This window comes from Anabrus simplex, chromosome 1 (genome assembly GCF_040414725.1).
Source record: "Anabrus simplex isolate iqAnaSimp1 chromosome 1, ASM4041472v1, whole genome shotgun sequence".
Lineage (NCBI taxonomy): Eukaryota > Metazoa > Arthropoda > Insecta > Orthoptera > Tettigoniidae > Anabrus > Anabrus simplex.
The window spans coordinates 710,674,211-710,692,040 of NC_090265.1; the positions used below are offsets into that span (position 1 = coordinate 710,674,211).

A 17,830-nucleotide genomic window follows, 5' to 3' on the forward strand; every position below is an offset into this window, starting at 1 on the left:
GCTTGTGCTAGTCTGCATTTTATGTCCTCCTTACTTCTGCCATCGTTAGTTATTTTACTACCCAAGTAACAATATTCATGTACTTCCTTTAAGACTTCATTTCCTAATCTAATATTTCCTACATCACCTGCCTTCGTTCGACTGCACTCCATTACTTTTGTTTTGGACTTATTTTCATCTTGTACTCCTTACCCAAGACTTCCTCCATACCATTCAGCAACTTCGAGATCTTCTGCAGTCTCAGATAAAATAACAATATCATCGGCAAATCTCAAGGTTTTGATTTCCTCTCCTTGGACTGTGATTCCCTTTCCAAATTTCTCTTTGATTTCCTTTACTGCCTGTTCTATGTAAACATTGAAAAGGAGAGGGGACAAACTGCAGCCTTGCCTCACTCCTTTCTGGATTGCTGCTTCTTTTTCAAAGCCCTCGATTCTTATCACTGCAGACTGATTTTTATACAGATTGTAGATAATTCTTCGTTCTCGGTATCTGATCCCTATCGTCTTCAGAAACATATATAGCTTGGTCCAATCAACATTATCGAATGCCTTTTCTAGATCTACGAATGCCATGTACGTGGGCTTGTCCTTCTTGATTTATTTAAATCAAAGAATTTCATTTTTGTCCGTATTGAACTGAGATTGGAAGATAGGAAACTTAAAAGGGTCCACCTTTTCAATACAAATAAATGTTATAGTTTATTTACAACATATATTTACACTTGGAACTAGTTTCGACGCTGTTTGGCGTCATCTTCAGCCAAAATGTGGGAAATAGGCTAGCATGTAGACATTTATATTACAAGATGTTACATTAGTGTGATTAAATGAGAGAACATGAAGACGCGAAGTACAATGTCAGTTTCAAAGTGGTCATGAAGGGTGAGTCAAAATTGTATAAACATGAGATAACATGATCACTTAAACAATAAAACATATAAACATATAAACTGTAACAAAACCATGCAGAAGTACGAGATGATTGGCATTGGAGATTTAAATTATTTCAGACATTGTACTTTGTGTCTTCATGTTCTCTCATTTAATCACACTAATGTAACACCTTGTAATATAAATGTCTACATGCTAGCCTATTTCCCACATTTTGGCTGAAGATGACGCCAAACAGCGTCGAAACTAGTTCCAAGTGTAAATATATGTTGTAAATAAACTATAACATTTATTTGTTTTGAAAAGGTGGACCCTTTTAAGTTTCCTATCTTCCATTTGTCCTTCTTGATTCGATCCTCTAAGATCAGACGTAAAGTCAGGATTGCTTCACGTGTTCCTTTGATCATATCAACACTTAATTCATGTGATCCAGTTGATGTGTTGTTTTTCAGCTTAGATATTGCTGTCTCTACTTCCAACCTTGTCAGACTAGTGGTAAATCATACGTTTCGTCATCTAATGGAGTGACAGTTTCATAACAGTTCAGCAAAGTTTCAAAGTGCCTTTGGAACTCCTGTAATATTTTGGTCTTATCCCTAGTCATCTCACCATTAGGAAGTTCTACAGATTGGATAGATTCATTTTGAGTTCTTCTATTCTTAACAATACTATATAACAGTTTTTTTTATTTCCATCCTGCGTTATTTTGGTAGCCAGATCGTCCTTGCATTTCTGCTTTTCAGCTACAACCAACTATTTGACATGTAATTTTTTCTTTCTGTAAAGTGACAGCTTCTCCTCTATTTCAGGTTGATCTCCCCACATTCTTGCTTGATATAAGGATCTTCTTGCATGGTTTCTGTCATTGATAGCCTTTTTAATATCATTCCACCATGCAGTTTCTTTAGGTTTTCTTATTTGATTCTGTCGTCCACATACATTTTCTGCTGTACCAACCACAACCTTCTTTAGAGTATCCCATTCTTCATCTACCAATTTCAGTTCTTCTCTTGGCAACAACTTGCAGACATCTTCCCTGAATTCTTCCTTTACACTTGGCTCGGTTAGTCGCCAAGTTTTTATTTTTGGGACTCTTTTGTTACACACTTTGGGAGGTCTTTTCTCTACAACAACTGCAACCAACAGTCTATTGTCTCCACCAAGGTCTTCACTTGGAATGACCTTAACATCATTGACATTTTTCCATACATTTTAATCTATCAGAATATAATCTATTACTGTACCTATTTTATCATCCCAGCTATATCTTGTGATTTTATAGGAGTCTCTTTTTTTGAACCAAGTGTTACTCACTATCAGGTTGTTTCTCATGCATAGATCTAGTATATATTCTCCCTCTTCATTTCTGTTTCCCATTCCACGAGGGCCCAGTATGCATTCATATCCTGTTCGTTGTGAGCCAACTTGTGAATTAAAATCACCCATTACAATTAGATTGTCATACTGAGTGTGTTCTTCCAAGTTATTAAGGAAGTTGGCCTTTTCCTCCTTTGAGCATCGTACCTGTGGAGCATAGACTTGGATCACATTGTACTTTTTCCCTCCTAAGTTCACAGATAACTTAATTATCCTTTCACTAACAAACTCAACTTCACTACAAGCATTTATGTCTTTATGTATTAAAAATCGTACTCCATTCTTAGACTCTACTTCATTTCCAGACCAGTAGAGACTATAGTCCAATCTGATATTCATTTTCCCAGTTTTCTTCCACTTTGTTTCACTCAGGCCCATGATCAGAAGTTTCCTCCTTTCCATGAGGTCGACCAGCTCTTCAGTTTTGTTTGTCAATGTCAGGATATTTAATGTTCCCACTCTGATACTTTGTCTTCGTTTGGTTTGGGTAGCTGGTGTAACATCGGGCTGTAAACCGTCATTCGCACCAAACTGATGTCGTCGTCGTGAATTCCTACATCCGAGGCTCGTATTATTCTTGAAAGCAACTTCTTCATATTATTCTTGAAAGCAACTTCTTCAGTAATCCCTCTGTTGACCTGCTGAGCCTAACACAGACAGAGATTTTCTTCCAGGGTTTTCTCCCTTAGCCTTTGGTGTCCAGTCACCTCAACCTATAAGGCAGCAGGTTGTACTCATATTAATCCCTGAATACAGGGCTGTCTCTTCCGCCATCTCCACCATACCGAAGTCCACCTTCTCCGCTGTAGAAGTCGTTGAGGTCTTCACTCGTAACCCTGAGCTGGGACCCTTACCAGATGTAACACACCCCGTCAGTGTGCTCTGGGACTCACACAGGCAGGGGCGTCACTCCCTGGGTAGGGCTGCCTCCGAAAAGGGTCCCTACCTGCCACCTAAAATTTTAGAAATTTAGATACATTTTAGAAACAACGAGGTTTAAAAGAAAACCGCGTAAATTGATGACTTGGAAAAGTCCAAATGTTAAATTGGGTGAATCCAAAATAGATCATGTGGCAACGGATTGTATGTTAAGGTTCTGCGTGGTGTCGATGTTGATTCAGACTATTACATCTCAAAGATTAAATTTAAATTAACTCCTAAAACGAAAAATAAACCGCATAACCTTAACAGGAAAAGATTGTACGATCCTAGTTCAGTCATTAATAAACAAACATACTTTGAGAAATCCAGAACACTTAAGTGAGTTTGGGAACCACTATTATTAACAAACTAAAAGCCATAGCAAAGGAAGTTGCCAAAATTAAAAATAAAATAAAAAATATGTTTGGTGGAATGAGGAGTGTGATAGAGTAATACTACGCTGTCATAAAGCCTGGTTGAATGATCAACAACAAAAATCAGAAAGCTCTAGAGAAGAACTAATCAATGCTAGATGATTAACGGCTAAAGAAATCAGGAGAGTTAAAAGAAATTATCAGAAGGAAACATTAAAATCTATTGATGAAGCTTTCGATGAAAATAAAACAAGACACTATGACGCAAGTGTGATAAACTGATATAATTTGGAAACAATAGTCTCTCACTCATGGGTAAATAATGCAAGTATCAAGCTCGAATTATTATTATTATTATTATTATTATTATTTTACGATTATTATGGTTATTATTATTATTATTATTATTATTATTATTATTATTATTATTATTATTATTATTAGAGTTTAGTTAATGTAAGAACCTGTATATATTGTAAATTATTACCTGTATATATGATTTGCAATCCACTACAGAATTGTGAAACATACTGTAACATTCAGAATGGTACTGGGTAGACGAGAACTCTGTAAAATATTATGTACATTATACTTCGGCCTTAAGCACTCTAGAATTTACGAGAAAATGTATCTTTCTATAAGCCTGGCTAGGCACATATAAAAAGATGTGGTCTTGATGGTAGAGACGGGTTATTGCTTGGTAAGAGTTATGGTTTAACAGGAATTGTACTTGTGATCTCGTGCTAAGTTGAACCGATATGCCGTCAGCAGTCAACTGTTTCAACTGTGTTTTAAGGTCTCAATCTCCACGTGGCTTGTGCTTAGTGGTAGGTATTTGTCAAAGATGGCAGTTTGTTGATGTATTTTGTTTGTGACATCAGTTGATTAGATTATGTGTATTTTTATATGAAGTTCAGGTGAAATAAATAAGTGTACCAACTGACAGCATTTTGTGTGTCTATTTGGATACATCATTGGCAACCGTGGGGCAGGGCATAAGAAACTACGAGTGAATATGAGTGTAACACCAAATAGATCAAAATGCAAGTGATACTAGAGAATATGTCGGTGAAACAACTCAAGGACGAACTCACCAAGAGAAATCTCCCAATGAACGGGAAGATCTTGCTGAAAAAGGAGAAGATCCCGAAAAGCTTTTCATCAAAGCCGATGAAGATTCGGAGACAGAAGAAATATGTTCTAACCTAATGACCACGATGCAGGCACTCAATGACAAACTTTCAGACAAAATTTCAGATGTAAATTCCAGCCTAACAGGACAGATTTCAGATCAAATTTCGAAAGTAAATGACAAAATTTCTCAAGCTAACTCAATTTTAACCAGACAAATCACAAGTGTACATGCAGGTTTACAAAGTTGAACAGGGCCTAGAATCAAAAATTTCAACCGTAGATGACAATTTTGTTGCAAATTAGCAACGTCACCAATTGATTAACACAGCAGATATCAGACATCAGATCAAAACTGGGACAGGTTGAACAGATCGATAGTAGGGTAAGCCAGCTGGAAGGGGATATCTCGAAACTCAGGAAGGAGGTGGAAATCCAGGATTCCAGCATACAGCAACAGGTGGAAAGCCGTATCTCTGTCATCGAGGGAAATTTCGGGAGCCGTAATTCTGCTGTTGAAGGAAGGTTAGAAAACCGGATTTCAGCCATCAAGGGAGATGCGCAGAATATAAGGAAAAGCAACCTCCACGCAGTAGAAGATAGATTAACTCAAACAGGATGTACCGCCACACCTCTAACCCTCTCAAACCTAACCAGGAATACAGGACACAGAGACCCTCAGGTGATTATAGAGAGCCTTCCAGAATTCCACGTGCGACTGGAAGAGAACCAGACTAGCTTCATCAAGGGCTTGGTCAGTTTGTTAGGAAGGACTAATCTACCAGAGGACATCTTCGTGCAACTCATCACACTGTGATTAAAGGGGCAAGCCGCTATTTGGTGGAATAACTTGAAGGGTCTAAATTTAGATTGGACAGACTTCAAGAGGGAATTCCTCGCTAGGTTTAATTCCGAAGGGGTGAAGAGCTCCGTGAGAAAGAAGCTACTGTCTGAGGCACAACCCACTGGCATGAGAGCAAGCGCCTTCACCCTACATAAGTACCAACTCTTCAAGCGTCTGCACCTGGATGGAACTGAAAATTAAATCTTACCAGACATCACAGAGCTACTCCACTATAATATTCGACCCCTACTGAAAGTATCACAACCCAGATCCTTTGATAATCTACGCAGAATCATCGCCCAGCTGGAGGAGGAATACAAGAGCAAAGCTACTACGGAAGATACCAGCGTAGTTAAGAAGTGCTACCAGTTTGGAAGAGCGGGACACCTGAAGAACAAGCGCACAGCCTTGACATCAGAGAAACTAGGTCTGGCCCATTCCAGATTAAGAGCGGATGGGACCGGGAACAGGAAGGTGCCTCAAGACATGACAGACGAGCAACCCTGGCCAAATAGGAGAGGGATTGGTCAGATCGTGAGTAGAATAGGCCAACCCCGCCCTACTATCATCTTAAGGATAGGCAACGAGAATTTTTCAGCCATACTCGACAGCCAAGCAAGCCATTCATCTGTCAAGGGACTGTCGCCAGATTACTACTGCCTATGAAGTCTCACCATCTCGGAAAGGTAGTGGGAGCAGCGGACAGGGTAGCCTATTCCATTCAAGGACAGACTAACCTAAACGCTAAATGCATGAACATGCCTATTGTACGTGATATTGCAGTGATTCAGAACCTGATAGCTGACATCGTATTAGGTCATGACATTCTGGTGGAATACAAGGTGATCCTAGACTATGCATCTCATGAAATCTGTTTGGGAAAAGAGAGACGTCTGAAGGTCGCCTGGCACGATCGAAATCTCCGGACTCATAAGGATACAGAAGTCGACATAGACCTGGGATATATCTAGTTAACACATCTTCGACTGAGTGAAGAAAAGGAGCTGAAACACACCTTAAAGGACTTTCCGGAAATCATCACCAATAAAACAGGACGGACTATCACGGTAACGCACACCATTCAATGAAATGCTTCCTCACCCATCAAGCAATGTCCATATCCAATCAACCCGGAGAAGCGCAACTTCGCCATCCAGAAGATTCAAGAGATGGAAGGGCAAGGACTCATCAAACCATCTACATCCTGTTGGGCTTCACCTATTGTCCTACCGAAGAAGAAGAAGAATGAGAAGAATAAGACTTTGATTAGGAAGTCGAAAAGAATATCAGGTTTTTCTGATATTTCACTGAGGTTTAGATTGGGATTGAAAAATTGGTCTAAATGAATAAAACCGTTTTCCGTAACGTCGACCACTGACCGCCTTCATGACACCGAGAGGATTGTACCAGTTTGCAGTAATGCCTTTTGGATTGAAGAATGCTCCTGCCACCTTCATACATGTGATGGATAAGGTATTATCAGGACATGTTTGAGATTTATGCCAAGTGTGTCTCGACAACATTTTAATTCACAGCAAGAATTTTCAAGGACAACTTGTACATCTGAGGAAAGTACTGGAACGACTGAAGATTCATGGACTGACTTGCCAACTGAAGAAGTGCCACTTCACCCAGTCTCGCGTAGAATATCTTGGCCATGTCCTTATATCCGAAGTCTTAGAAAGGCAACCGGAGAAGAATTGGACTACCGAAGAAGCTGAACGCCCACGGACCAAGCGACAAGTACATCAGTTCCTTGGGTGGTGTGGATGGTATAGCAGCTTCGTGCCACACTTTGAAGAGAAGGCAAAAACACTCATTGATCTACTCCACAAAAACCGTCTGTTCCAATGGACCAACAAGGAAATGGCAGCATTCCTAGACATTAAGGCTGCGATATGCAACGCTCCTGGTCTAGCCCATCCCGACCCTCAATGGAGGATGTGCCTGCAGACAGATGCCAGCGACTCCAGCTTAGGAGCAGTGTTATTCGAGGAGAGGAGTGACGGTGGAAGGGATATTATCGAGTAGTATGCCAGCAGGAAGCTATCTGCCATCAAACAATGCTACTGCACTGCCGAGAAGAAAGCCTTACATAAAATCAGTTTCATGGTCCGTATCGCACTTCAATAGATTCACAATTAAGTATTTATTTATTTTCCACCTAGTCGATACAGTGATTGCTTAAGGCAATTTTAAAGGTCAAAAGTGGTACATGTTTCGTATATTATCAACATCTTCAGCCACATAACACTGTTTAGATGAAAAATATATAAAATTGACAAAGTAATGCTTTAGAGGAAGTGTCCTTAAAATTAACATAAGATTGACAAGATTAAAACAAACAAATAACTCAAGAGAAAATATATAAATTATTTCTACAATAGAAAGCAGTCGTCAAGGAAACACTTGTACAATATTCCATAGAGAAATTGTCCTAATAAATATTCTTTTCTTAATAATTCATGAAAAAAAGATCAATTTATAAATTAAAAATTATACAATTTATAAGTAATTATCGAAACGAAGAAATCCTGTTATCACAGTGCGGCTCTTATTATTAATGTAGATGAAAATATAACTAATTCCTAGTTGTCAAATCTTATTAAGCCTGCTTTCCTTTGGAACAGTAACTCCTGTGAAAGAATGACAGGAGTTACTGTTCCAAAGGAAAGCAGGCTTAATAAGATTTGACAACTAGGAATTAGTTATATTTTCATCTACATTAATAATAAGAGCCGCACTGTGATATCAGGATTTCTTCATTTTGATAATTACTTATAAATTGTATAATTTTTAATTTATAAATTGATCTTTTTTCATGAATTATTAAGAAAAGAATATTTATTAGGACAATTTCTCTATGGAATATTGTACAAGTGTTTCCTTGACGACTGCTTTCTATTGTAGAAATAATTTATATATTTTCTCTTGAGTTATTTGTTTGTTTTAATCTTGTCAATCTTATGTTAATTTTAAGGACACTTCCTCTAAAGCATTACTTTGTCAATTTTATATATTTTTCATCTAAACAGTGTTATGTGGCTGAAGATGTTGATAATATACGAAACATGTACCACTTTTGACCTTTAAAATTGCCTTAAGCAATCACTGTATCGACTAGGTGGAAAATAAATAAATACTTAATTGTGAAGAAAGCCTTAGCCGTGGTCTGGGCCATGGGAAAATTCAGAGGCTACCTGGAGGGAAGGAAGTTCCAGCTCTACACCGGTAATGCCTCTCCTAAATGGTTAAACATGGTCTCTGGTTCAAAATCTAAATTGATGCGATGGGTTCTGTTAATCACAGAATTTGATTTTGATGTGTGTCACGTCCCAGGACCGATGAACGTAGGAGCAGACAGCGTATCTAGGCACCTGGCGATGGAAACTGAAGCTAGGAGCACCATTATGTCTGTAGATAAGAAAAGGTTCCACCTTATCAATACAGTTTTTATTGTAACTGTATTGATAAGGTGGAACCTTTTCTTATCTAAACATACGTAAACTATCAATACGGAAATGAAACTAGTAAATCAAGGAGCACCATTGCCGAGAGGGAGTTCCCACGAAAACACCAGAGTGATCCTAAGGAACCTGTCGTTATGACCATCAAGAAGGAATTTGATCTGGGAGTAATCAAACAGTGGCAAGAACAAGACAAACCTTGTAGGACCATGACGCAGTGGATTAGGAGACAGAACACCGATAGTCGACTCGTCCCGAGGGAATTCTAGATGTGCTACAAGAACTTCCGGGTTGACGGAGGACTCGATGTGCAGGTCGCACCCCTCCGGCACGCCTGCAGTAGTGGTGATCCCCAGACATCACACAACGGACATCCTCGAGAAGTTCCACGACAGCAATGAAGCCAGACATCCAGGAGGCGAAGAGACATATCAGTCTATCCGACGAAGATACTTCTGGGTCAACATGCGGAAAGACATCCTGGACTATGGGAAGGGGTACTACTCTGTGCCTGCACCAAGGTGAGCAACAGGAATGCAGATTCCAGTCAGCGAGGAAGAAGGCCGAAATGCCCTTGGGAGGTCATAGCCCTGGACTTGATGGGTCCTTACCCTAGAACACCACGGGGTAAAACAGGACTCCTAGTGATCACCGACCTCTTCACAAGATGAATTGAGGCCTTCCAATACCAGAAGCTACTATTATAAGTTAAGAACTTCATTTTCCCGTATTGAACTGAGATTCACAATTAGAAATGAGGAAAGGTTCAACCTATTCAATACCTACCATGACGTATAAGATGTTTACAACATGTTATTTATTGTTTCTAGTACTGGTTTCTTATACCGTGTCAAGAAATTAAGGTGAAATTCTTTACGTTTCGCAGAGAACTGTGCTCTGCGTCATCAGAAGAAATCTTGACTGTCCACGAGAAAGGCTTCTCTGTGAAACGTAAAGAATTTCACCTTATTTTCTTGACATGGCATAAGCCCACAAGCCTATACAGTATCATGTCTATGGTACATTGGTGTTATACAATAAAATTGGTCGGATGAATGAGAGTAAAAATCTTGGTGTATATATATATATATATATATAATAAAACAAAACGATGAGATAAAATTGATGTCCACTCTTCTGTTAATATCAATGGAGATATATCAGTCAAGGTCCAGTGTTGTGTGTGGTTGGCATGGCCATCAAATATTTATGGCCGGTACGCCTTAAGTTGGGTGGTTGAATAAGATTGAATTTTAAATTAAAGTTGTCTCAGCTCAACATAGTTTTTCTTTCTTTTTAGGCTTCACTACCTAAGTTAATAACGTGGATTGCTCGAGATAGGGTAAAGTGAATTCACGGCCATATGTGATGGAATACGGGACTCACCTTGTTCAGTGTACTTGTTATGTGTTGTGAGAAGAGGTGTCGACTGAAGGTGAATGGGTATGAATGAGTTGGGTGTGTGGTAGAGGGGAGGTGGAAAGGGCAGAAAGAGGAGGGGGGAAGGAGGGAAGAGGAAGGGATGGGAAGGCAGAGTTTAAGGCGGGTCAGGGGGATGAAGTGGTGTTGGTGTGCGATGTAGGAGAGTGTTGTGTAGAGCGTAAAAGATCAATTTCTTCTTCGTGGATTTGATGCCTCTAAAGATTTTGATTAGGAAGTCAAAAAGAATATCAGGTTTTTCTGATATTTCATTGAGGTTTAGATTGGGATTGAAAAATTGGTCTAAATGAATAAAACCATTTTCCGTAGCGTCGAGCAAAGGGCCTTTGTTTATGCTCTTGAGAATTTCTAGGTCTTGTTCTATGATACTGAAATTAAGTTTTGAGTCATGGATGTGTTGGCCTATTGCCGAAAACCTAATATACTTAATGGCATTGATGTGTTCTGGGGATCTAACTTTGAAACTTCTTCCGATCTGTCCGATGTATGAGGCAAAGCAGTTATTGCATTTGAAACAATGAACACCTGACTTTGCAAAAATGTCGGATTTGTTTATTGACTTGGAATTGTGCACTATTTCTATATTTCTATTGTTGGTTCTGTATGAAATTTTGATAAGTTTCTTAAAGATGTTAGTTACACTGTATATGTATTCACTGAAGGTGGCATATAGGGCGGGATTCGGTCTTTCTTTGATTATGTTGACTTTGGTCTATGTTTACATTGGTTGATAATGCGTTCTATGAATGAGGAATTATATCCATTATATTTAGCGATGGCACATATAGTATTCAGTTCTTTCTTTAGAGTTCCTTAAATAATGATATTTTTAGTGCTCGGTCTACCATACCGTAGTAAGTGGCACACTTATGTGTCGACGGGCATTACTTTTTTTTGTTGCTAGTTGCTTTACGTCACACTGCCACAGATAGGTCTTACAGCGACGTTGGGACAGGAAAGGCCTAGGAATGGGAAGGAAGAGACCGTGGCTTTAATTAAGGTTCAGCCCCAGCATTTGCCTGGTGTGAAAATGGGAAACCACGGAAAACCATCTTCAGGGCTGCCGACAGTGGGGTTTGAACCCACTATCTCCCGGATGTGAGCTCACAGCTGCACGCTCCTAACCGCATGGCCAACTAACTCGGTACGGGCATTACTAATAGAATCCAACATCACCTTCAAATGTCGAGGAGAGAACTCACAAGTGTACATAGTGAGAAAACGATACTGTACCAAAGATGACCGATCGTATTATGTGGCAAACGCTTGAGTTTTTTTTAGCCACGCCTCTTCAAAGGACATTTTCATATTTTCCACCTGGTGGCCACGATCATTAAGGCATCAAGTCTATATGGTCCGGCACCGTGGTTAGCTGGTTCGAATCTCATTGGTCGAAAAAATTCACCATCAGAATGTTGGCCAGCAGGATAGGGAAGGTGGTGGTACAATTTCTAATCATTATGTATGTATGTATTCATTATGGATTCAATGTCAAACTTCTCCGCAGTGTTCATATGAAGTGAGGACATATGACATCATCATAAACTCAGTTTGTAGGTTACTAGACTTTCGAAAGCTTGCGTTTAGATTTGGCGGATGTTCGAGATTGTAAACTCACCATTCACTATAAAATCATCTGATTTTACTATCAAATCATCAGAGAACAAACATGACAAATTCTGCTATTACGCATTAACTCAGTACCCCTCCATGGAATAGCTCTGGCCTATTTTCAAATTGATTTCTATCCTTCGGTGGTGAAAAAAAATCACATATTTTTAACTACTCTACCATATCCTGACTTACAGCCAGGCACAAAACGGTATGGCATGCTGAACTATTAAATGAATCAAGCCACATAAGATACATTCTTGAAGTACACAACACACAATGACACTTGATGGTGATTCATTCATAGGTTGGGGACATAAAAGCTTTGAGCAGACCCCTTGGTGTTATCCGACAGGAGTGCCAGCACCAGGTTTCACCCTCTCCCTGCATCATCATCATCATCCCATATCTAGACACGAGGTCGCCCATGGATGTCAAATAGTAAGACCTGCACCAGGCGAGCAGAACATGTCCTTGGACAATCCAGGCACTAAAAGCCATACAATAAGTAAATATATTCTGATCTTTGTGCCCTTTCTGGTGTTGAAAATGTTAGTGTTATGAGTTTTGCGACTTCCTTTTAAGTGTGAAGCGCAGCTTTGTGTCCTCGATTTTTTACATTTTGTTAAAAAAATCTGCGATGTCTTCTGATGTAAGGCCATTTACTTCTTCTATATAAGCATGACGATTATAAGAACAAGTGTGAGGACTCCTCGAGTTCAAAAGCGCCCTACCAGGCAGCATTAGAGTGGACAAGCCCCACAGTATCCATCAGCTGGTCTTAGGAATGATGCCAGAGGGGAAACTTATTACTCCATAAGTGATACATGGAAATAAGAGCTACGGTCTTAATCACATGTTGCGGAAAGCACAGGTTACTGGAGTGTAAATATACAGGTAAATAATACACAACTCCCAGCATATTAAAACAAACACCCATGAACTATTTAAAGGTGATACCCTATTTACTAACACAGTTTGTTGGTTACTGGACTTTTGAAAGCTTGCGTGAAGATTTGGTGGATGTTTGAGATTGTACATTCACCATTCACTATAAAATTATCTGATAAATCATCAGAGAAATGACATGACAAATTCTGCTATTACGCGTTAACTTCCGTGGAATAGCTCTGGCCTATTTTTCAAATTGATTTATATCCTCCGGTGGTGAAAAAAATCGCATATTATTAACTACTCTACCATAGCCTGACTTACAGCCAGGCACAAAAAACCTATGGCATGCTGAACTATTAACTTACAGTAATCAGGCCACATAAGATACATGCTTGAAGTACACAACACACAATGAACTGAGTTAAGGAAATGCAAGCAAAGAAAATTCAACACATTCACTGAAATATCTTGCACAGTAATGTCTCCCACAATTTTCAATACCCGGCTACTGGAGCACGTGTTGGATATAATTGCTTGCAGTGCTTGCAGTGACGGGACCAGAAACTACCATGCTATAATGGCCGAGTCCTCACACTTGGTCTTATATTCGTCATGATATAAGTAATAATACTTTTAGTGGCAGGTTGGTGGGTGACTGGCAAGCATCAAGGAAGGATCTCTCCTCTAAGCTACTTCAGATATCATTTCACATCATTTCTCTATGCCTTTTCTCTTTGCTAAACATGCAAATGATCGATGGAAGGGCCACCAAGGTATAAATCGAAGACTGGGAACATCTGGTTTAAGAAAAAAAAAATGCCTAATGCCACCAAGGAATTATTTGACGACTGAGAACAACTAGTTTAAGAAAAAAGAAAGCCAAAAGATAACTTTGTACAGCTGTAACCAGTCTAAAACAATTAGACCCTACATACTTTCTGATAGTGAAATACGGTTTCTGTGATGCATATTAAGGTTATACCATAACAGATCACAGACAATGATCACTACTGTTAGTAGTGAAAACCTGGGAAATAAAAAGAAAAATTCAGATCACAGTATCAGGAGAGAAAAATAAAAGTATGGAAGCTGAAGGAAGGATGCAAAAGGATAATCACATAAATGGGATTGTAAATAAAGGGTACAGATCTCTGCACATGGTTATGAGGGTGTTTAGGGGTTGTAGTAAGGATGTAAAGGAGAGGGCATATAAGTCTCTGGTAAGACCCTAACTAGAGTATGGTTCCAGTGTATGGGACCCTCACCAGGATTACGCGATTCAAGAATTGGAAAAAATCCAAAGAAAAGCAGCTCAATTTGTTCTGGGTGATTTCCAACAAAAGAGTAGCGTTACAAAAATGTTGCAAAGTTTGGGTTGGGAAGAACTGAGAGAAAGAAGAAGAGCTGCTCGACTAAGTGGTATGTTGATATAGATGTTGATTCCCATAGGGAATCTGAAATATTTGTCCCGAATGAGTAAATTTATAATACCAATATAAATGGTCCGTTATTGGACATTGGAAAATTTATAATGTCCAATAACGGACCATTTATATTGGTATTATAAGTGGTATGTTCCGAGCTGTCAGCGGAGAGATGGCGTGGAATGACATTAGTAGACAAATAAGTTTGAGTGGAGTTTATAAAAGTAGGAAAGATCACAATATGAAGATAAAGTTGGAATTCAAGAGGACAAACTGGGGCAAATATTCATTTATAGGAAGGGGAGTTAGGGATTGGAATAACTTACCAAGGGAGACATTCAATAAATTTCCAATTTCTTTGAAATCATTTAGGAAAAGGCTAGGAAAACAACAGATAGGGAATCTGCCACCTGGGCGACTGCCCTAAATGCAGATCAGTATTGATTGATTGATAAAGAACAAAATACCCACAGATGAACTCAAAATGGAACACATTCGAAACCTCAGTGGTAGAAGCAGCAAAAGCAGAACCGGTACTGTATGAAGTCATAGGAAAAGATGGAAGGAAATAAGTCTGTATATACAAAATATACAGGAAGGAAGAATAATATGGCCTTTGGGACATGGCTTAAATGAAAGATGGAGGATGCATGGGAAAAGTATGAAACAAGAAAGTAGGAAGTGAAGAAGATAAGAAGGCAGTTGAACAAGAGAGAAAGAAATGGATGAAAGACTGGACAGGTATGGAGGAGGACAGTGAAGGAAAAGAAGAAAATGCTGAATGGGATGATTAGACGTAGATGGAGAGGTATATTGGAAAGTTAAAACATGAACAGGAAAGATTTTTTTTGTGGTTTAACATCGCACAAATCTATTAAAGTTTTTGGTGGCAGATGGGAAAGGGCTAGGATTGGGAAGAAAGTGGTCAGGGCCTTAATTAAGGTTGCCTGGTGTGGAAATGAGGAACCACGGAAAACCATTTTCGGGGCTGCCTACGGTGGGATTTGAACCCACTATTTTCCGAATGCAAGCACATAGCTACGCGACTAACTGCACAGCCAACTCGCATGATACCAGGAAAGATGGCAAAGAAATTAAGAATATGAAAGAACACAAAACAGTTGTCAATATAAATGCAAAACCATGGATTTAAAACATTTGTGCGCACTTCCAATAATAATAAAACCATATAGCTAGGAGCCCAAATTTATCATTAACCTCCTGATTAGTAATATCCCAAAGTGTAACCACATAGCACCATAATTCAATCCTCAAGTTCAATGTCATAGCTTTGATGAAAAGAGTGCAAAATACAAAGGTAAACATACCACTGGTCCAAGATTCAAATTCTAATACTACTAGTGGTCAAAAGGTTTTCACAATTCATTGGGAAAATGTTGGGAAAGTTGCTCATTATAAACTGTAGGATACTTTTCCCAATTTTAACACCAAAACAATATCAATGTCTTCTACCAAGGCACGATAGGCTCACTCACACACAAAGTACAGAATATATTTTATTTATTCGGGTGTGTATATTCTATTTTATCATAAGTCACTATAAATATGATTATTGACGTGTCCATACGACTGTATGATCAGTTGGATGAAATAAAATATATTACAATACGGTACAATAAATTATTAATACCCTTTAGAAATGTAACAATCAAGCAACATTTAAATAGCTTATTTCCTCAACTTTAGAGACATTAAAGTAACTTGTAATAGATAACAAACTGTAACAGTCCTCAATTTTCATAATTTCAGAACTAGAATAGCCTTTATTGAAACACTGGGAAGAGATCCAGATTCTGAATCTTAACATTAGGATACAAAGAAATAATATCACAGCAACTACTGAAGTGAAATTAAGATTTTTCCAGACATACACCACTAACTGTAAAGAATCATCATTATGTCCCTAGCTAAAAAGGACCTTGTCAATCAAGGGCAAGACAAAGAAATAAAACACCTACCTGTGGGACCACCTCATTTATGAAACCTGCCACACTTTCAATGATGGAGCGATCGCTAACAGGCTGAGGAGCAACAACATGACCTCCCCGAATGCTTGATTTATGTGGAGACTCAGCAGACATTGTCAGGCTGAAATGATGGGAATATGCAGAGGTATAAGAAACAGAACAATGGGTTACATGGTATTGAGAGGTTCTACAGAAATACCAATATATACATTTTTACAATCTGGATCGAAAAATAAATATATTTGCAGCAGATAAATCATGTCTGAATAAAGATAATAAGTTAACATAGAAGAGACGTTTAAATGACAAAAATAGAAATACGAATACAAGGAGTCAAATGGATGAACATTTAAGTATATACAAAATATACGATAAGCATCAACTCAAAAACGCATTGTTGATGCGAAAACCACTCTCATGTAGTTAAACACTATTGTACAGCTAAATTAATAACTAAAATATACTTACGACCCCTAATTTAACGCGTATCATGATGCAAAACAACGTCTTTATTCCCACTGCGTCATTGTACTGACAGCTGTAAGCAAAGGCTGTAAGCGAAATATGACGTCAACTCCACAGAAAGAAAACATTCACTTCAAGCCTCGTTTCGGGTTTCGTTCATATTAAACCCTATTGTTCAGATAACAAAATAATATTACGTAATTTTCAGTGCACGGGGAAATAATTTTTAACCGTGTGTATGAATTGCACAATAAAGTTAAGAAGAAAAATATTTCTCTGATTCACAACAGCTGACTTTGAAATTTCTCATACTTGGGCGACAGATATCAGCTGATTTTGATAAACATTGGTAGCTGATCGACAGTATGGCCGGATTATGAAACAAAATACGAAGTAATGGCGATTTTCGTATTTACTGTTTATGTACTTTTCGTTCAAATATATTTCATACAAGCTTTGAAACCAAATGTTCTGTTCGTAATTGTAGACGATTTACGCCCTGCGCTGGGCTGTTATGGAGATAAAAATGCTTTCACTCCTTACATTGATTCTTTCTCATTAAAGAGTATAAAATTCAATAATGCCTTCGTCCAGGTATACACGAGGGTTGCTTATGCTACTGCTACAGTTAGATAATAGCACAAATCATGACTTTTATTACCATTGAATATAAACAGAGTTTTGAAGCTACCTTGACCTTGTTTAACATGTTATTTGTTTTTTTACAGCAAGCTCTTTGTGCTCCCAGTCGAAATTCTCTCTTAACTGGCAGGCGCCCAGATACTCTTCATTTATATGATTTCTACAGCTATTGGCGACATGTCGCGGGTAACTTCACAACTCTACCACAATATTTCAAAGAAAATGGGTATCACACTGTGTCCATTGGAAAAGTTTTCCACCCAGGTATGGCGAGAGACATTTTCAGTCACTCTCTAAAAAAAAAAAAAAAATCTCCTTTCAAGGGTACCGGTAAATGTGTACCGTACTTTGCATTAATT

The 17,830-nt window shown here is 38.6% G+C and overlaps 2 protein-coding genes across 4 annotated transcripts in view; one reads left to right on the plus strand and one right to left on the minus strand.

Annotated features, from left to right (window-relative positions):
- LOC136857375 (breast carcinoma-amplified sequence 3 homolog) overlaps positions 1 to 17,149 on the minus strand; it is a 142,313-nt gene extending 125,164 nt beyond the window's left edge. The window contains exons 1-2 of the mRNA XM_067136004.2: positions 16,833 to 17,149; positions 16,356 to 16,485 (exon numbers count right to left, since the gene is read on the minus strand). Of these exons, the coding sequence (XP_066992105.2) occupies positions 16,356 to 16,478 (123 nt within the window). The 5' untranslated portion in view covers positions 16,479 to 16,485; positions 16,833 to 17,149. The remainder of the gene's footprint in view (positions 1 to 16,355; positions 16,486 to 16,832) is intronic.
- Positions 17,150 to 17,175: 26 nt separating this feature from the next.
- Ids (iduronate 2-sulfatase) overlaps positions 17,176 to 17,830 on the plus strand; it is a 70,953-nt gene continuing 70,298 nt past the window's right edge. For all 3 annotated transcript variants that reach the window (XM_067136006.2, XM_067136005.2, XM_067136007.2), the window contains exons 1-2: positions 17,176 to 17,423; positions 17,558 to 17,735. In XM_067136006.2, coding sequence (XP_066992107.2) covers positions 17,226 to 17,423; positions 17,558 to 17,735 — 376 coding nt within the window. In that variant the 5' untranslated portion in view covers positions 17,176 to 17,225. The remainder of the gene's footprint in view (positions 17,424 to 17,557; positions 17,736 to 17,830) is intronic.